At 39.3% G+C, this 18,887-nt stretch overlaps 1 protein-coding gene across 1 annotated transcript in view; it reads left to right on the forward strand.

Moving 5' to 3' along the window:
- Positions 1 to 18,887, forward strand: part of LOC112053474 (serine/arginine repetitive matrix protein 2) — a 115,103-nt gene that overhangs the window by 38,951 nt on the left and 57,265 nt on the right. Inside the window, exons 2-3 of the mRNA XM_052881177.1 lie at positions 680 to 823; positions 2,134 to 3,797. Coding sequence (XP_052737137.1) covers positions 680 to 823; positions 2,134 to 3,797 — 1,808 coding nt within the window. The remainder of the gene's footprint in view (positions 1 to 679; positions 824 to 2,133; positions 3,798 to 18,887) is intronic.

The raw sequence follows: 18,887 nt of genomic DNA on the forward strand, positions 1-18,887 counted from the left end.
AGCTACATAGATCGCACTTAAAATGTACTTATTCCGACCTATCACGAACAATGTAATTTTATTTACATGTAAAAACGAGATATGTAAATAATTAAGAATATAAAAAATTCACGGTTACTTAAAAAGTGTTGGTATTATCATATTAGATAACGTTATAATTATTTTAATACCTGCCTGTCGTATCATCTGCATAGATACAAAATGTTATTGAACTCGATTGAATGCAATTGCATTTTATTCAATTGCGATTATGTACCTTGATGCTCCGTATTTAAAGTCGCTTTTGCGATTCAAATATTAGTAGGAGACAGTAATTTGTTAGTCATGACTGTACATATCAACATTGCATAATACAAAGTGTTATGTGAGACAGACGAGAGAAAGTTCTCTATACCTATCTTTTGTATGAAGAAACACATAATTATTAACTATTAATAAACTGTTTACTGATCTTCATCTAGCCAAAGAATTACGTATGTACATAACGGGTCTACACGTTTATTTTATAAGTTATAAGTTTAAAAATAATTACAGTGAATAACTAATTTACATAATATAATCTCTGTGACAATTGAATTTTATTTAAATAATTTTAGTATTAATTTAGATTATATATTTTCTTGAATACGTATAGCGCCATCTGTTGACGAGTAGTCTAACACGTCTTTTTTGTCCGCAGGTGACAATGGCAGTAATCACGCTTTGTATCTCGAAACAATAGTCGAAGAGACAAGCGATGACCTGCGTTCCGAACGTTCTTCCGCTGCTACATGGCTCTCTGATTCCGATGCCGATTCCGTTATTCATGTTCGAGGCACGGCAGGTAACTAATTTGTAATTACTATGACATATTTAGGAGTTCAGGATGATATTTGCTGATAATTTTTAACAATGTCAATGTTGACGAGGTGAAAGCTGATCTATGACTCCGAATATTATATATTTTATAAAGATATTTATTTTGTATTTTATTTAAATTGTTAAAAATTAAACACTAATAAAAATTTATAAAAAAAAATCAACCCTCCCGCTGCGGGACATTTGAGTGCCCAAGCAACCGGTGGTCAAGAAGTGAGGAACCTCCTCACAATACGCGCCGTCTCAAGAATCACTGCCTTTTGTATCCGACTCTTGATCCAACAGTTAAGCGAAAGCTTCTTAAGGTGTTGGTCGAAACTTTTCGCTATAAGACCATTGACTGAAACAACTATCGGAACAATAATAGTTGACTCAACATTCCACATGGCGGTAATCACGTGAGCAAGGTCCAAGTATAATGATACTTTTTCTTTTTCAGCTTAAACGATAATCTGTATCATCATGTGGAACAGTTATATCAACAATTATTGCACGACGCACTGACCGATCGACTAGCACTATATCAGGTCTATTGGCTACAATATACCTGTCAGAGATAATCGTTCTGTCCCAGTAGAACTATGCACTGTTATTTTCAAGAACTGACGCTGGGTCGTACCTATAGTAAGGCATCTCAAAATCGATAAGGCCATACTGAAGACTTGCTCTTCAGTATGGCCTTATCGATTTTGAGATGCCAGATGTTGGTGGATTATCTTGGCTACTTGATAATGTCTGTGCAAGTATTCGCCGTTAGCAAGGTGACAACACCCGGACATTATATGCCTGAGGGACTCCCCAGGACGATGACACGCTCGACAGATGTCTAGAGTGCCATCTTTCATAATATGTATAATTTATTTTTAACAGCGCCATCTTGTGTCGAGTAGAGTAACTAGCTTGAACTTTATATGCTGCCTTACGTAGTTCTTCATACTTTCATTAGATGACGCTGTTGTAAAGCTGTAGCATAATTTTTTCCGTTAATATAAAATATTTAATATGATGTGATTGGATGATGATTTTCTTCATAAACATTGTTGCTGCTGCTGTTGGTTTATGTTATTATTGAAATGATAATAATTAGGTAGGTATAATTTGGCAAGCTAAGAGTGGTACTTTCTTTCTTTATTTTTCTATTGGATTCAATCCAAGTAAATAAAAATACATCACTTTCGGTGTCATTGTCATTACCGACGCTCGAACGAGCTCGTCGTGTGCAGCGCAGGTGGCCATAGCGGGCAGATACTTAGTGAGCTTGTCTTCCTCATCCAGGCTCGGAGTGCGACAGCGAGTCTGAGAGGGAATGGGCGTGCCCGGCCAAGCGGAGGCGGCGGGAGCGCGCCTCCTCGCCCGCTAGCGTCGGCTCCCTCTCGCGCACCTCCAGCCTCGCTCAGTTCGAGTCCCTCGAGCGCTCGTGCGCAGCGCCCGCGTCCCCCAGCCTGTCGCCCGACTCGCTGGAGTCCCCGCCCGCCTCGCCGCCGCCAGCGCGCCCCGCGCCGCGCGCCCACCTCTCCGCCGAGAACCTCAGCGAGGACAGCGGCTACAGCGAGCGCGCGCGCCGCCCGCCCCCGCCCGCGCGCCGCCAGACCGAAATAGCGGCCGCGCCCGCCGCCGCCGGCAGCGCGCCGTGCCTCGCGTCGCCCAGTGCCGCGCGCCGCCCGCCCCGCGCCGCGCGCGCCGCCTCTCTGCCCGCCGAGCTGGACGTGTGCGCCGAGCCGCGCCGCCTCGTAGCGCACGGCGCGCGCTTCCGCCAGGCCTTCGACGTGTGCGACAGCTTCACCGTCAGCGTGGCCGACCTCACCGCGCTGGACTACCGCGCGCCGCGCCGCCCGCGCGTGCCGCCGCCGCCGCCGCCGCGCGCGCGCGAGCCTAGCGCCGGCAGCGACTCCACCACCGAGTCCGAGCGAGCCTTCGCGCAGGAGATGGAGGCCACCGCGCGCCGGCTCGACGACACCGCGCGCCGCGCGCTCGCCGACGCCGGCAACTACGATCGAGAGCTGTCCGTGCTGACCGCGCGCCGTCTGCGGGATTCGTGGGGCGCCTGGGATGACGTGGTCGACGAGCTGCGGCGCCGCACGGAGCCGGCTTCCGCCTCGCCCTCGCCGCCGCGTTCGCCCTCGCCCGCGCGCGATCCGGCCTTCGCCTCCACGCCGCTGCGCGCCGGCGACGCGCGCGTGCGCTCCACACCCGAGCTGCGCGCGCGCGCCCCACCGCCGCGCGACACCCCGGAGGAGCTGCGCGCCTCGCTGCAGCTGGTGGCGCCGCCCGCCGCGCCCGCGCCCGCGCGTTCCGTGTCCGCGGGCTCGAAGGGCGTCACGTTCTCCCCCGTGGTCGCCGAGGTGAGCTGGCGCGAGTCGAGCGCGAGCAGCGGCGCGAGCTCGGAGCGGACGACTAGCTCGAGCTCGAGCGCGAGCGTGGACGCGGCGGACGCGGAGGTGGTGGAGGTGGAGGGGGGCGGCGCGGAGGCGCGCGCGCCGGCCGCAGAGCGAGCGATGGCGGACGCGGGCGCGCGCGCGCCGCGCAGTCGCATAGCGGGCTTCCTCTCGCGGTTCGCGAACTTCCGATTCTCGGGGCGCAAGGAGAAGAAATGCCGCGCAGGCGCGACCGCGCTCGGGCGGGCGGGCTCGGCGCCGGGCGGGCCGGCAGACGCGGCTGTGGCAGCGCCGCCGGCGGCCGCGGGGCCGCAGTTCGTGCGCATCCCGCTGGCGGAGGCCCAGGTGGCGGCGGGCGGCGTGGCGCACAAGCCGCCGCGGCCGCGCCCGCCGCCCGCGCCGGCGCCCGGCGTGCTGGAGACGGACGTGGACACGCAGCGCACGGTGCTGCACGCGCGCTCGCTGCTGGCGCTGGCGCCCGCCCCGCCGCCGCCGCAGCGCCCGCCGCGCCCGCACAAGTCCATGGAGTTCCTGCTGGACAAGGACAGCGCGCAGGCCGTGCAGGTGAGTGCGCCGCACTGTTTACAAACATCGCGATCGATGCCGGCCGATGAACTTTGCATTTGGCAACTCACGCCTTACCAATATTAATTTACATTTTGATTTGCCTTTATTACAAGTAGTTTATTTGTTTATAACTTTGCGTACCTTTTTCGACCTTTATAAATTAGCAATGTTAGAAAGACTGCGACAACTAAATCTAATTACACAGCTCTTTCCCCTATCTACGTACTCGTACTTACATAACAACGTAATATATATCACGCATACGCACAGTACCGCATAGAGCACTCCCTATGCAGCGGCACAGTCTGGAACAGTAAACTCCGCACAGTAATCCACGAACAATGCGCTATGTAAATGACAACATTCCCAGTAGGGAGCGCGCAGTATGTTCGCACGCAGCACTCGAGGGCGGAGGTGAAAGTTCGACCATCTGCACACCACGCGGCTCCATATCGCTAGCCCGCAATGGGCGTAACTGTATTATCAAAACGTATGCGTTGAAACCTATCGCACGATCGCGGTCTAAATACCAACACCCATACTCACACAAACTACCAACCAACCATTATTCTCAGAAATTTCACATAGAAACTTCTAAAACAATTGATTTGACCCGACTGAGTTATAAGTATAAGACGTATCGTATAGATAAGATAACAAAGCTTTTACCTAAAGCAGAATATCTCTTAACTAACCAAATAGTATAAAGCTCTTGCCAGACATAAAGATGTACATTGTTGGATCATAAAAGGATTCCAACAAAAGATAAAAGTACAAATTCTTTTTAATCTGAAATCTGGTTATTCAAAGCGCTTTGAAAACCGTAAAATTAGTAATGACACCGGCTATTGTTCACAAATATTTAGCATACAATACGAGACCTTTGACTGTACGTCGATGTGATGCAAAAATAAACATTTCGTATATAAAACAATAGGTACACATTTAACGTACTTAATACTTAAACTTAAAGCTGTTTCAATAAATAAGTTAGTTTTAATTTGGCTTGTTAAAAGCATCAGCTAGAATTACTCTTCAACCAAGATAAAGTAATGATTTTAGAACAATATTACTGTGAAATAAGTACTTGTCTTTTAAACAGATTTTCTTTTGAGTTTGCAAATTGCTCTATAATTTGTTTGTCATAATCTGCTAATTTCGTCCTCGCGACTATCAAGGGAGAATCTCCGTCGATGATCGTGATGATTTACCTACTGAACCCCAAGTTTTATCCCACATCGTACCTTGTGAACTAAGCCAATTTTTTAGCTATTTTTCAAACTATTCTGTTATAATTTTACGCAACCCGAAGTTTGAGCCCAGTATAGAGATTATTTTCCTTGTATCATCCCCTTAATTACTTACCCTTTGACCAGTGATCTGTAAAACCAATGGAAAAACGAATGGCCAATGTTATGTAATGTTTTAAATATAGCTAAGCGTTTCCTGGTTAAAAGTGATACTCATATATTAACTCTTACCGTATTTTATCTGCCATGCTTACTGCAGCTAATCAGCATTGCTGTCTAAGCATAGTTACTGATAAAGGCGTAGACTTAACACGATGCTTCTGGTTGATGGACACAGCACTTTGTAAGACGAGTTTCTTGCATGCTAGCAACCTAGATCGATGATGCATGCCCTGTTTTGCTCTGTTTATAGACATTGTTTTTGACTTACCATCAGGTGGACCATCTGTTTCATCTACTATGAGTATTTAAAAGAAAAAAAAATACCGGACATGTGCGAGTCGCACTCGCCCACTGTGACTAAGGGTTCCGTACGTAAGATCATTATATAGTTCTGGAACCAAATTGTGCAGTTTTTACAGACCTTCCCGAATTTCGAACCCTTTGTTTTTTAACTTTTTGCACCGCCAATGTCATAGTTCTAGGACAACGGAAAGTACTCTATTAACTTTTGAGTCCCTTGATAGTGTCGAAATATGCGTTTTTATGTTGAATAATTATAATTTGTTTTTTATTTTTTAAATTTTTGACAACTTTATGGAACAGTAGATCACAGTAAATCACAGTAAATACGGTTTAAATTTCAACTTGATACCTCCTCGTGTTAAATGAAGATTCTTGACAGACAGACGGACATCAAAGTGATCTTATAAGGGTTCCGTTTTTTCCTTTTGAGGTACCTACGGAACCCTAAAAATAGGCAAGTCTGAGTCATAACAGCTGTTCTTGGCTTATAATTTCGGGGTCATTGTCATCAAACGTCCTTAGTTGTAAAACAATTAGCAATGCTTCATACAAGTCCCACGCTTGCTTCAGTGGGTATTCTTTCTTTATTTTATACTGTGGGTAATTAACTTGATTCATGTTTATATTAATTTTATACCTAATTTTTAATCTTTAATAATACAATGTAAAGCAATTAAATTTGTAAAACAAGAAATAAAACTTTAAAATACTACCTTACAATACAAAGTAAAAAATATATGTAAGGACTAAAGCCTTTTGTGGAACCAGTTGACCTATTCACTAATTTGGTATTTATTAACAACCTATTAAAATAAACATCAATACAATTAAGAAATGACACCTGCCTACTATCTATATGATATCCACTAAGTAGGCACCGGATGACATTCGTTACATAGAATCTCAATTTCGTATATATGTCAACTAAAATACGTCAAAGTTATTGAATTGGACTGCATGTACCACTAACACGAGCGTCTTTTGTTAAATACACAGAAGAAGAAGAAGTACCCATTTATATAAAAAACCTTTTTTAAAACTAATCTACTTAGTTTTAAAAAAGGTTTTTTTATATAAATGGGATCTTCTTCTTCTTCTTTTTTCGTGGGCCTTTTCCGCACTTGGCCAATATATAAATGGGATAAAAACTTAAAAAAAAAAAAAAACATACGTTGAAAAATAATTGAATCATCAACATCACAGTGCTCATCATGCGTGAGTGCGTATTCGAGATGAGACTTATTATGTACAACTAAGTATTATTTTGTTACTGTAATTTCATTGAAAATGTATTAACGGGTTAACTGTTATAAATTCTGAACACAATAAATTGATTCTGGTTGCATAATTAGCGGTTAGATATTATCCGTGACACAATACCAACCTAGTGGTTTCTGATGTCATCGCACCAAACGATGAATAATAATCAATTTATTACCATTCACACCTTGATCGGTGCAATGTGGAACCAAATGCCTTATATCTGAACTATGTATTGCTCGTTTGCGTAGATTTCGTCAATCACTTTAAGCCAAATAAACACGCTTGCCAAACTAAACAAACTGTAGGTACTACGTATAGCTTTTGGCATTGTTTGCGTAGGTTTGCAAGCATTAGTCTCTGATCCGATACAGTCTAACAAATAAGCTTTAATAACGAAGGCCTAGCTACAGCCCCCGTTTACATGCCATTGTCCTGAACGTTTTTAACGGTTGGACGTCTTTATGTATAGACCGTTCACACTTTTAAAAAGTATGACTGTTGACCATATATTTGACGTATACGTTAAAAAAGGATAATGCCGTGTGAACGTAGCGAAAGACTGTACAGCTTTCAAGAGACTTTAGGCGTCATCATCATCATAATTATCAGCCGAAAGACGTCAACTGCTGGACATAGTATTACTGAGACTGGCAGCGTGACGGCAGGAATGTGTAATCAGCAATGAAAAAAAATATATAATTCCAACAAAGTGTATTGTCACCAACAAAGATCACGCTCGTCTGTCAAATGATCCTTTAACCCTACGCACAACGTTCACAAGTGCGTGACTCCACTCAAGACATTATCTGTCATTCTAGGATCTTATTTTGGTTACAGTGTGATTTGTTAATTAAGTTGTCCTGGCAAATATTGTGAAACCTATGTTAAACATTGGTTTTCTAATTTTTTTTAATCCATTTTTGGAGGTTCTGCTAAAAATATAGTTTGTTAGATGAAACTCGTGGGCTCTCGTAACAACTGGCCTCTTGCATGGACCTCCAAGCACAAAGGTCTCGAGCCGCCAGCATTCAGCGGCTCCCTGCAACCCGCTTGTTATCCTCGGTTCACCTAATGGGCTCGGTTCAACTGCGCTATATGCGCCATATGCGCCGACGTATGCGCCAAACTTCGAGTCCGTTCTGATATTGCAACTGCGAAGCATATTATTAACACGGCACGTTTAGTGCGCAACCTTACGCCTCGTGTTCAGATCTCTCTTCAGTTCACTCTATCGTCGTTATCAACCCGTATACGGCTCACTGCTGAGCTCGAGTCAGAATGAGAGGTGTTAGGCCAATAGTCCACCCCGCTGGCCCAATGCGGATTGGCAGACTTCACACACGAGAATTAAGAAATTCTCTGGTGTGCAGGTTTCCTCACGACGTTTTCCTTCACCGTTTGAGACATGTGATATTTAATTTCTTAAAATGCACACAACTGAAAAGTTGAAGGTGCATGCCCCGGACCGGATTCGAACCCACACCCTCCGGAATCGGAGGCAGAGGTCATATCCACTGAGCTATCACGGCTCCTTACGGCAGGTTCACTCTATGCTACTACGTATCTGATGTGACACAGATCTAAAATAAAATTAACTTACTTCACTTGTTTTGCAATGTATTTTGCTCCATTCCACCAGTTCACAGTTGAAATAAATGAGTTTTTCCATCGAATACTATTTGAGGTCGACATTTTGTTCCAATTTTATTGTCGATTCGCAGTGAAATGCTTTTGGTTGAGGCGTTTTTCGTCGATCGAATGAAAAAGATATTGTTTTTTGACGTTTGTTATACAAGTCCAGTTTTCTTTGCATAACGGTTATACCACTAATGTTTTGTAAACCCTGCCTTTACCTTTAAAGAAACAAAATTTAGTTTAGTTACCTAATTTTTTTTGTTAAGTCACTTGTTCCGTTCGTATATTAGCCTGGGCGACTTCGGATTTTGGACTATATTTTATAGTACATCATATTCAAATCCAAATTTACATCCAAAAGTCCAAAGTTAGGAAGTTTGTTGGTACACGAGGGCGCAACCCCTCGTGTTTTAGTTATAGGCATAATTTTGACTCTAAACTGTAAAACCGTCAACTCCCTTCGGAGCAGGGATTAATCTACTAATCCTTTGTGGAGGATTAAAACAGGCTAATGAAGACCGAGCCGTGATAGCTCTGTGGATATAACCCCTGCCTCTGATTCCGGAGGTTGTAGGTTTGATTTCGGTCTGGGGCTTGCACCTCCAACTTTTCAGCTTTAATGCATTTTAGGAAATTAAATATCACGTGTCGCAAACGGTGAAGGAAAAACATCGTTAGGAAACCTGTATAGCTGGGAATTTTCTTCATTGTCTACGTGTGTAAACTCTGCCAATCCGCATTGGCAATTCAAGCCTATTGTGGACTATTGGCCGAATCCAGACTACTGCTGAGACGAGCAGGAGACTCGTGCTCAGCAGTAAACCGCATATGGGAATGATGACCTAATTTTTTACCGAGTTGAAAATTAAAAAAAAAAATGATACAGGCCAAGATAGCAGTGTAACTATCAGTAGGCAAAGAACCTGATAGTAAAAAGGTTCTGTTTTTACCTTTCTCTTTCTAGGTTAATCGTAAACTTGGAAAGGTACTAGAAAGGAAAACTTTCAATCAATTTTCCGCTTGGTGTACGTGTTAACTCTTTTACGTTTTTAACCGAGTTAATTCAACTCCTCAATAGCTCACAGTTAAGGGACTGGACTCGAAACGATAGGCCGGAGATTCAATTAGCACAACTAACACAGACATCGGATACACTCGGTTGGATTATTGAAAAATCATTAAAATAATAGGGATGATGACAGTTTTTTAAATTGTATATAAATTAAAAGTATGCTAATAGTAAAGCATTTTTGTGAAAGGAACAGGGTATCTGCGATCATTACTTTCGGAGCTACAGGGATTTAAAGGGTCAGATTTGCGGCCCATACAAATTGGCACGAACTAATGACGTCGTAGGTAATGTAATGATCGTTAGATTTGTATGTGCGTTCAAACAAAATTACTGATATCTTTGTTATTTGTGCGTTTATGTTTATAGTTCATTTATTAAAAAATGTCACATTTAATGTAAGGAAACTAAAACTGTATGAATTTTCATCTAATTACGATAAAAGATTTTTAATAGATTTTGAAATTTTATAATCTCATTTATTTTGCAAATATCCAGACAATCTTTGCTTTTTATGTATAAATTAGTTAACATTGACCCTATTTACCCGAATGTATCATAAAAATCATTATATTCAAACATAGTCATCATCCCCATTTTTATATTACTTACTTGAACTTCTTTACTTTACTTGAATAAATGGGGTTTCCGCAAAATCACCGCAATAAGTTATCCGAATTTAGCTACTACACTGAGCGCACACATGCACAATTTTACGTTTACTTACATTATGTATACAGGGTGTTGAGGAGTGTTTTCCATTACCTCAAGGTGTTGACGAGACGAGACGAGAGGCGAGAGATGGGAGCCGAACTGCATAACTAATAGATAGATAAATTCTTATTGCACATAAAAAAAAAAAAAAAACAATATTCATCAAGTAACAAAATAAGTGGGTAGAAATATGCACAAAGGCGGTCTTATCGCTAATAGCGATCTCCTCCAGACAACCCGCAATGTAAGAATCAAGTAATAGAAAACGGATAGTGTTATAATAAATAAACTACATAACTTTACATACTAATAATACATACATACAATGGTAAGACTAATATTATTTAGTCCCACGAAAAAATAAAACGATGAAAAAATATTGGATAGAAGCAGGCGTTACTTTGCGGAAGTTCATCATGATTATATAATGATTTATTTATTTTGCTATCATCCGCGAAAATTCGGCGAACCCATGCGACAACGTCACCCAGGTCCGACAAAATACTCTCTACGTACGTTTCACCCCGAAACCGGAGCATCCTCAGGAGATGTTGACTCTACAACGTGCAATTGCAAAGTCTTGATGAAAAAATATCCTACATATTACTAATATTATAAACGCGAAAGTTTGTACGGATGTTTGGATGTTTGTTACTCTTTAACGCCGCTACTACTGAAACGATTTAGCTGAAATTTGGAATGGTAATAGATTTTACTCTGGATTGACACATAGGCTACTTTTTATCCCGAAAAAATCCATGGTTTCCCGAGATTTGCGAAAAGTGATGATTTTGATGATATGAATGTTTGTTACTCTTTCACGCCTCGACTATTGAACCGAATTAGCTGAAATTTGGTATTAAGATATATTATAGCCTGAATTAACACATAGGCTACTTTTTGTCCCGGAAAAATCCATTGTTCCCGAGGGATTTGTGAAAAACTAAATTCCACGCGGACGAAGTCGCGGGCGTCATAAAATAATTTAGATTTGCCATGCGTACCGCGACTCATATTTTTTAGTTCATAATGAGTACTGATTACTTCAGAAATATGAATTTCAAGATTTAATCTGATGAAATTATAACTTTTTCTCAGTTGGCTAACTTGAAGAAGCCCTGGAGACTCTTCAAATGGTAATAACCGTGAACGACACTTGACTTTTCAACAGAAAGAACGATGGTTGCCGAGATTAGGCCCCTTCCAGCCAAAGGCTTTGCCTCTTTGACATAAGCTTAAGCTTACAGACGCTAAGGATTTTAGATGGCATTTTTAAAATGTTCTCCTTGTTTATTTGCATACTGAAAGCCTTTTGTTCTACCTAAGAAGGATAAATCAAAATAAAACGAAAAGAGATGGTCCATTTCAGGTCCACTTTTGTACCCCGTATCATTAAAATTTAATAAATACATGGATTTTAATAAAATCTAAATAAGTGAATAAAAATAAAAATAAATAAATAAAATTAAAACCCAAGTTTTTGAGTTATATCAAGATGGCGCCCTTAAAGCAACTATGGCATGACAATTGACAGCAAACATCAAAATGACAATCCGCCATTATTGCCCATATTAGTGTTGCATTTCTTGGGACAGAATAAATATTATTTCGAAAATATTAAAGTAAATTCGTAGATTTGTATAATCGAAAATAGTTAAAAATTTCATTTTCTTTTATTTCCGTCAGGGTACAATGAGTGATCCTGGGCCCCATACAATTTTGGACCATCTCCTTTTTTACAATAAAATCCTATGGATATAGGTCCTATGGTATTTCCCGGATTCGCCAATACTTTTAACGTGGTTGTTTTTTTTTTAATTAATTCATTTTTAACTGGTTACATTATACTAGTTGACGCCACGTGGTTTCACCCACATAGTTCCCGTTCCCATAGGAATACGGGGATAATATATAGCCTATAGCATTCCTTGATAAATGAGCTATCTATCACTGAAAGAATTTTTTAAATCAGACCAGTAGTTCCTGAGATTAGCGCGTTCAAACAAACAAACAAACTCTTCAGCTTTATAATATTAGTAAAGATTCTTATACTAGCTAGAATTACGTCGGTTTCACACGAACAATAGCAAAATAAATCAACTATTATTTATTCATAATGAGCTTCTAGAAAATGACACAAGTATTTTTATATTCTTCACATTGTATTGTATTGCTATAGATTGAAATCATATTTATTCAATATATCTCTTTATTGCAACAAAAAAATGATACATACAAAATTATAAATAACTAGCTGACGCCGCGCGGTTTCACCCGCGTGGTTCCCGTTTCCGTCGAAATACCGGGATAATATATATCCTATAGCCTTCCTTAATAAATGGGCTATCTAACACTGAAAGAATTTTTCAAATCGGACCAGTAGTTATTAAGATTAGCGCGTTCAAACAAACAAACAAACTCTTCAGCTTTATAATATTAGTATTGATGATAAAATGCACTGCAAAAGGCGACCTTATCACTAATAGTGATCGTAATAATATTGATGTAATGAATACTCATTTTATTTATATCTTTTGTCTTCACATATAAGATAGTGCAAAAGGTCGTGTCAGGTTAAATGAAGCGATAATCTTCTGCTATGTTTAGAAATAGGTCAACAGAGGCTTCAAGCCGTTTGCTGTCTCCACATTGGCGAATATCCAGCATTATGCAATGTTTTAAACAACAAAAAAATAGTGCTATTTACTAATAATTAACTATTGCATGAATTCTAAATTTAACTAACAGGCAGAAAATTAATAATCTTTATTCTTTATGTATGTAATCGTAAATGAACAAACTGCAATCTAATGGCATGCGTCCACAGATCCCCATGGTATCGGACGCATCGCATCTTATGGATTAATTAATTTTACGGTAGATGAAATTCGTACGATGCGGATCAGTGGACGCACTTGTATGACTTTCTGTACGTAGATTGCTAAAATCCGATTGATGCGATGCGTCCAGTACGTATAAGATGCGGATCAGTGGACGCCTACCAATAAGAACGATTTGATAAACCAAAACAGTTTACTACCTTTACTATAATATATCGTTACCGCTGCAGGGATTTGAGTCTACTTGATCGTCAGTGGCTAGGATTAAAGACATCAAATAGAAGAAATCAAGTTTGCCAATTTATAATTAGTACCACAGCAAGATGGATGGACGGCTGATCCTATGTAGAAGAAGCCGGGAAGTCGACAATAGGAAGTCGTTTTCCCAACGTTTAGCTGCACTTCGTGAATGAGATAATATACCCAGCAGCTTTGTTGGATTCTGATTGGTTTCTTCCCGGCACTTTATCGGAACTCTAAATCCGTGCTAACTCCATGAACGTACTGGAACAGAACAGATCTGAGTCAATTTAAAGATAACTCGGAAGACAGTTGATCAGTTGAACGAAATCGCGGATGGTTTTTCTTTTTGTTCTGTGAATAAAATCGGCATTTGAGGCAACCGTTTTCTATAGGACATCAGTGCCGGGGTAAAATGCAGGTATGATATTGCCTTTATATATACATATATATATCACAATATTACTTTTCTTCTTCTTTCTTGTTTAAATATTGATCGGAATTATATCCTTAGGAATATTTCTCGGAAGTCCATTATGAATACATATTAGAATGTCAGTGTCTAAGACAAAAAATAAACAATTGTTTGTTACGCTTTTAAGTCTAAACCACTGAACCGATTTTGAAAATTATTTTACCGATGCAAAACTACATTATCAGCGAGTAATATAGGCTATATTTTATCCCCGTATTCCGATGAAAACGGGAACTACGCTAGTGCAACCACGAGGCGCAAATAAACAAATAACTAAATAATTTTAAATAAAATATATACGGTCAAATTAAGAAACCTCCTTTTTTTGAAGTCTGTTAAAAATAACATGAATTTTAAATAGGGAGAGATAAAGTCCAGATGGTTAATAGATATTTTTAAACAAAGCTAGCTAAAGTTATTTAATAGCAGTTTGATATATTAAACAAAAACATAAATAAACTCAGTTAGTTAGCCATTTAGATGTAAATCTTTGTGAACTGTTTTGTTTATAAATTTTGTAACTATTTGAGTATTTTTAAATATAGTTTGTGGTAATTTACTAAAGTTTGTTAGCGATGTGCTAAAGAATGAGATGCTTCTGTTTCTTGATATAAATTATATCTAAAATTAGTAGTACATTAATTCAAGTTTTTTTTGAAGATATTTTATTACATTTAAACGTTAAGTGTGAGATTAATTTTAGATTGTTTCAAGTTGAAGAATATTTTTAAATTATTTGATTAACCAATCAAATTATCTTCAAACAAATTTATCTCTTATACTGTATAACCTAAACTAGCTGACGCCGCGCGGTTTTACCCGCGCGGTTTTCGTTCCCGTAGGAATACGGGGATAATATATAGCCTATAGCCTCCCTCGATAAATGGGCTATCTAACACTGAATTTTTCAAATCGGACCAGTAGTTCCTGAGATTAGAGCGTTCAATCAATCAAACAAACAAACTCTTCAGCTTTATAATATTAGTATAGATTCCAATTTCCAAACCCATCATCAAATTTAGAATTGTTCTAGCTATCTAAAACCAAACGGGGGGCTGTTAGGAGTTTATTATGAACTAGCTGATATTACGGTTTTACCTGCTTGGTTCCCGTTCCCGTATGTATACGGGGATAATATATAGCCTATAGCCTTCCTTAATAAATGGGCTATCTAACACTGAAAGAATTTTTCAAATTTCCTGAGATTAGCGCGTTCATGCAAACAAATAAACTCTTCAGCTTTATAATATTATTTCAAAATTAAATGTCCCTAACTAGAAATTCTAATGGAATATATTGTGAATATTTATGGGACTTACTTCCGGAGTCCGACCAGCTGACGGATATCCTCCGAGCCTACCGCCACTAGATAACATTACACAACTAGGAAATTGGATTACCTACAACATACCTACTCTCGGGAGCATAGTCAGCATTGCTACTAAATTGAATTATCTCTGTTTTCCATCTTCACTTTGAAGTACCGCAATAAATTAACGTTTGAATATAAAGTACTCGTTTTGTATTAATTTTATTAAAAGAAAGCAGCATTTTTTGTTAGAAAAAAAAGCAATTTTGTTAAATTTACGAGTACGTTTTAAGAACAAAATAAAGAGAAAAGCAGGCATTTTGTCTTGAAATTGTGAATTGAAGACAATTTCATGCCTTTAGAACAAAATAGGAAAAAAAGGCTTTTTCCATTCTAAGGCATTCTAAAAAGGTGAAAGTAATAGATAACAGTATCACGTTTTATAGATTATAATTACGTCAAAGTATCTAAATAAACTAGAACTAAAACTTCAATATCTGATCAGTTTCAGACCTTACACCATCACTTTAATATCTTTTCCTCATTCATTAAAATCGGTTGTTTAAACGTTACGTTGGAACATACAATCTTACATACATAGACTGCAAAAATCATTACCCTTCCTTTTGGCTTCGCTGTAGTCAGGTAAAAACTAAAACCAAATTTTTAAATACATCTAACAATTAACAGAAATTCCTTAATAATTTTAGAAGGCTCTACCGTAACCATTTTCGGACCTGTGCACTTCCCGATCTATCTCTGATCTGAAATATTTACTTGTTTTGTCCTTTTAGATCATTACTTTATACACCATCGGGTCGCTTTAGTCGGGTTACACATTTACAAACTTTACACACACACAAAAACTTTATTTTTTTTATTAAATAAACTACAGTTCATATTGTAAACTTATGTACACTTTAATGCGTGCTGCAGTCCTTCACTTTTAATTTTACCGTTTTATTTAATCAAAATTTCAATCAATATCATTATGTAAAAAAACTGTACAGTCAGTTTTGTCTACACACGGACGATTTAAGTGAAGTTAGTTGTCTGTAGCCCGCATAAGTTGACGAAGTTTTCATTTGTATCCCATCCACGCTGCGCTCATTAAAGTTGTGATGGATGAACGGACCGGCTAATTAGTAGCGATATTTTATACGATAGTTTGTAGTGCAGTCCAAGCTAACAAGCTGATGAAGCGAACTATGAGGCCACTCGTGTAGCAGTCTAAACGATATTTATATTATAGATATGTTACGTCCCTACAAAACTTCAAAAAGTGTTAAATTGGCAGAGTAGTTTCGGAACTGATTCCTTTAACTTTTATAATCAAACTGAAATACAATCGTCGACATTTGAAGTGAAATGGTTCGGCTCAGGGTGATTTGCCCAGTGAGCAAGGTCGAGATATTGGAGATTGAATCTAAGACAACCGGTTACAGATTGATGCAATTGTATGCGCAGTGTTGCTACACCCTCAAGATATGATTGCGAAATTAGCCACGATTATAATGTAAGATTGTTGAGTAAGAAAAATATCAGTTTTTTAAGATTCATGAGAATAGAAGAAGCAAAGGAATATATAAGAATAATCAGCACTCTCTCCATCCAGGAAATTTTTTTTTTCCAAGGAAAAGCTAAGTTATTTAATAAAACCTCTGATATTACTTATGTATTTAAAGATATATTTCTTTATTATATTAATTAAAACTAAGAATTACACAGTATATTACATTTAAATTTATAATGAATAAAATATTTATAACAAATACACACCATCTAATTGTTCACCCAGAGGCAAGGTATTCAATACTCTAGTGCTATTACCCTTCTGGTTAGCAACGCTTAACCTTTGGGCCTAATAAGCGCCAGCTCTTGGGTCACCTGACGCATGGACCAATTTGTCAAACATAGCATTGAAATTTTTTTTAGTATCTGTTGACCATGGGCCTAAAGTCTCAAAGGCAAGCGCCACAAATATATATTATATATTTCTTTATTTGTTATTATACAAAATACATAATATTGGTGGTAACTAGCGACGGCCGAAGCCTCCCAGCCAGCCATTTTTATTACTTCGCTTGTTTGCTATATCAACAACGGCACAGTTAACGCAAGATCAACTGTGGATAAACCCAATGTTAGGTATCATTAAAATGCAATTTAAGCTCCTACGTATGTCGCTAATTACAATTTAATTCGTATATTTTTGTATCAAATGACGTTGTTTTATAATAAAAATTTTAAACTGTTATGAACATAACAAGGAAAATATTCTTCGTACTTCAACCAGTTAGGTATGTAGTTATATGATGATAATTATGGTCATATATTAGAGACTAGCCGACGCCGCGCGGTTTCACCCGCGTGGTTCCTGTTCCCGTAGGAATATGGGGATAATATATAGCCTATAGCCTTCGTCGATAAATGGACTATCTAACAGTGAAATATTTTTTCAAATCGGACCAGTAGTTCCTGAGATAAGCGCGTTCAATCAAACAAACAAACAAACAAACTCTTCAGCTTTATAATATTAGTATAGATATATATATATAGTATGTAACATATAATATAGTGAATAATACTGATTATGTTGCTTATTCTAGTATAAAAATATACTGAAAAAATACCAGAGTTAGTGTTTTTTGTGAGTTAGTGTAATCTCGAAGTACTTTTGAAACGTGGATACGTATATAGAGATTGAATACATTTCCTTTTTCAAGTTGAAAATAAGTAGTGTGAGTTTGAATACAGGAACTCCTTTTGTAAAGTTGGTTAAAATATGTGTAGCGTTTTCTTTATGTACTGCTGCGGTTCTTACCGTAATCTGCGACCAACTTAACTCGCGCCTTAGCGTTTTCTTTATGTATGGCTGCGGTTCTTACGGTAATCTGCGACCAACTTAACTCGCGCCTTAGCGTTTTCTTTATGTACTGCTGCGATTCTAAAGGTAGTCTGCGACCAACTTAACTCGCGCCTTAGCGTTGTCTTTATGTACTGCTGCAGTTCTTACGGTAGTCTGCGACCAACATAACTCGCGCCTTATAAATAGTCAACACACGTTACGCCAGTAGGTGCCTTCGGTTAACCGTGATCAAAAGTAAACTTGTAAACAGTTTGAGAAGCATACGGCATCGCGGTTATGAGTGTCGGGCAAGTTTGCTTATAGAACGAGACTGTCATAGCCAGATCTTCGGAAAAACTGAAAGTTTTTCATGTTCCTACGGTATCCATTAGTACGGTAGGGAAATATGAAGTTTGGATCGTGGTAGCTTTGAGCGGTAGTTTCAGATTTCAAAGTTCCAGACCCACAGCCCTTCAAGTATAAAGCGTATCTATACTGATATTATAAAGCTGAAGAGTTTGTTAGTTTGAACGCGCTAATCTCAGGATTACCGGTCCGATTTGAAAAATTCTTTCAGTGTTGTATAGCCCATTTATCGAGGAAGGCTATACTATTATCACGCTAAGACAAATAGGAGCACCAATGAAGAATGTTTCAAAGTCGCCAGTCACTTAGCTTCGTGGCGACACTGGACATAATTATGTAACCTGCTACCTCCCAAAGCCTCCACCATTATATCTAACCACCATAGTTCTAATTACATACAACTGTGGTGGCTTTGGCATACATGCCTACCGTAATTCCACATGGTGAAGCATAAGATGACAAATTGTCAGCTTTTAAAGAAGTAGCAGATGTCCTGCTGTTCCAACTGCGTAGTTCCCGCTCTTAAGCGAATACGGGGTTAAAATATAGCTTGTAACACTCACAAAAACATGGCTTTATATTGGTAAAAGAATTCCCAAAATCGGTTTAGTAA

The sequence above is a fragment of the Bicyclus anynana genome, chromosome 4 (genome assembly GCF_947172395.1).
Source record: "Bicyclus anynana chromosome 4, ilBicAnyn1.1, whole genome shotgun sequence".
NCBI lineage: Eukaryota > Metazoa > Arthropoda > Insecta > Lepidoptera > Nymphalidae > Bicyclus > Bicyclus anynana.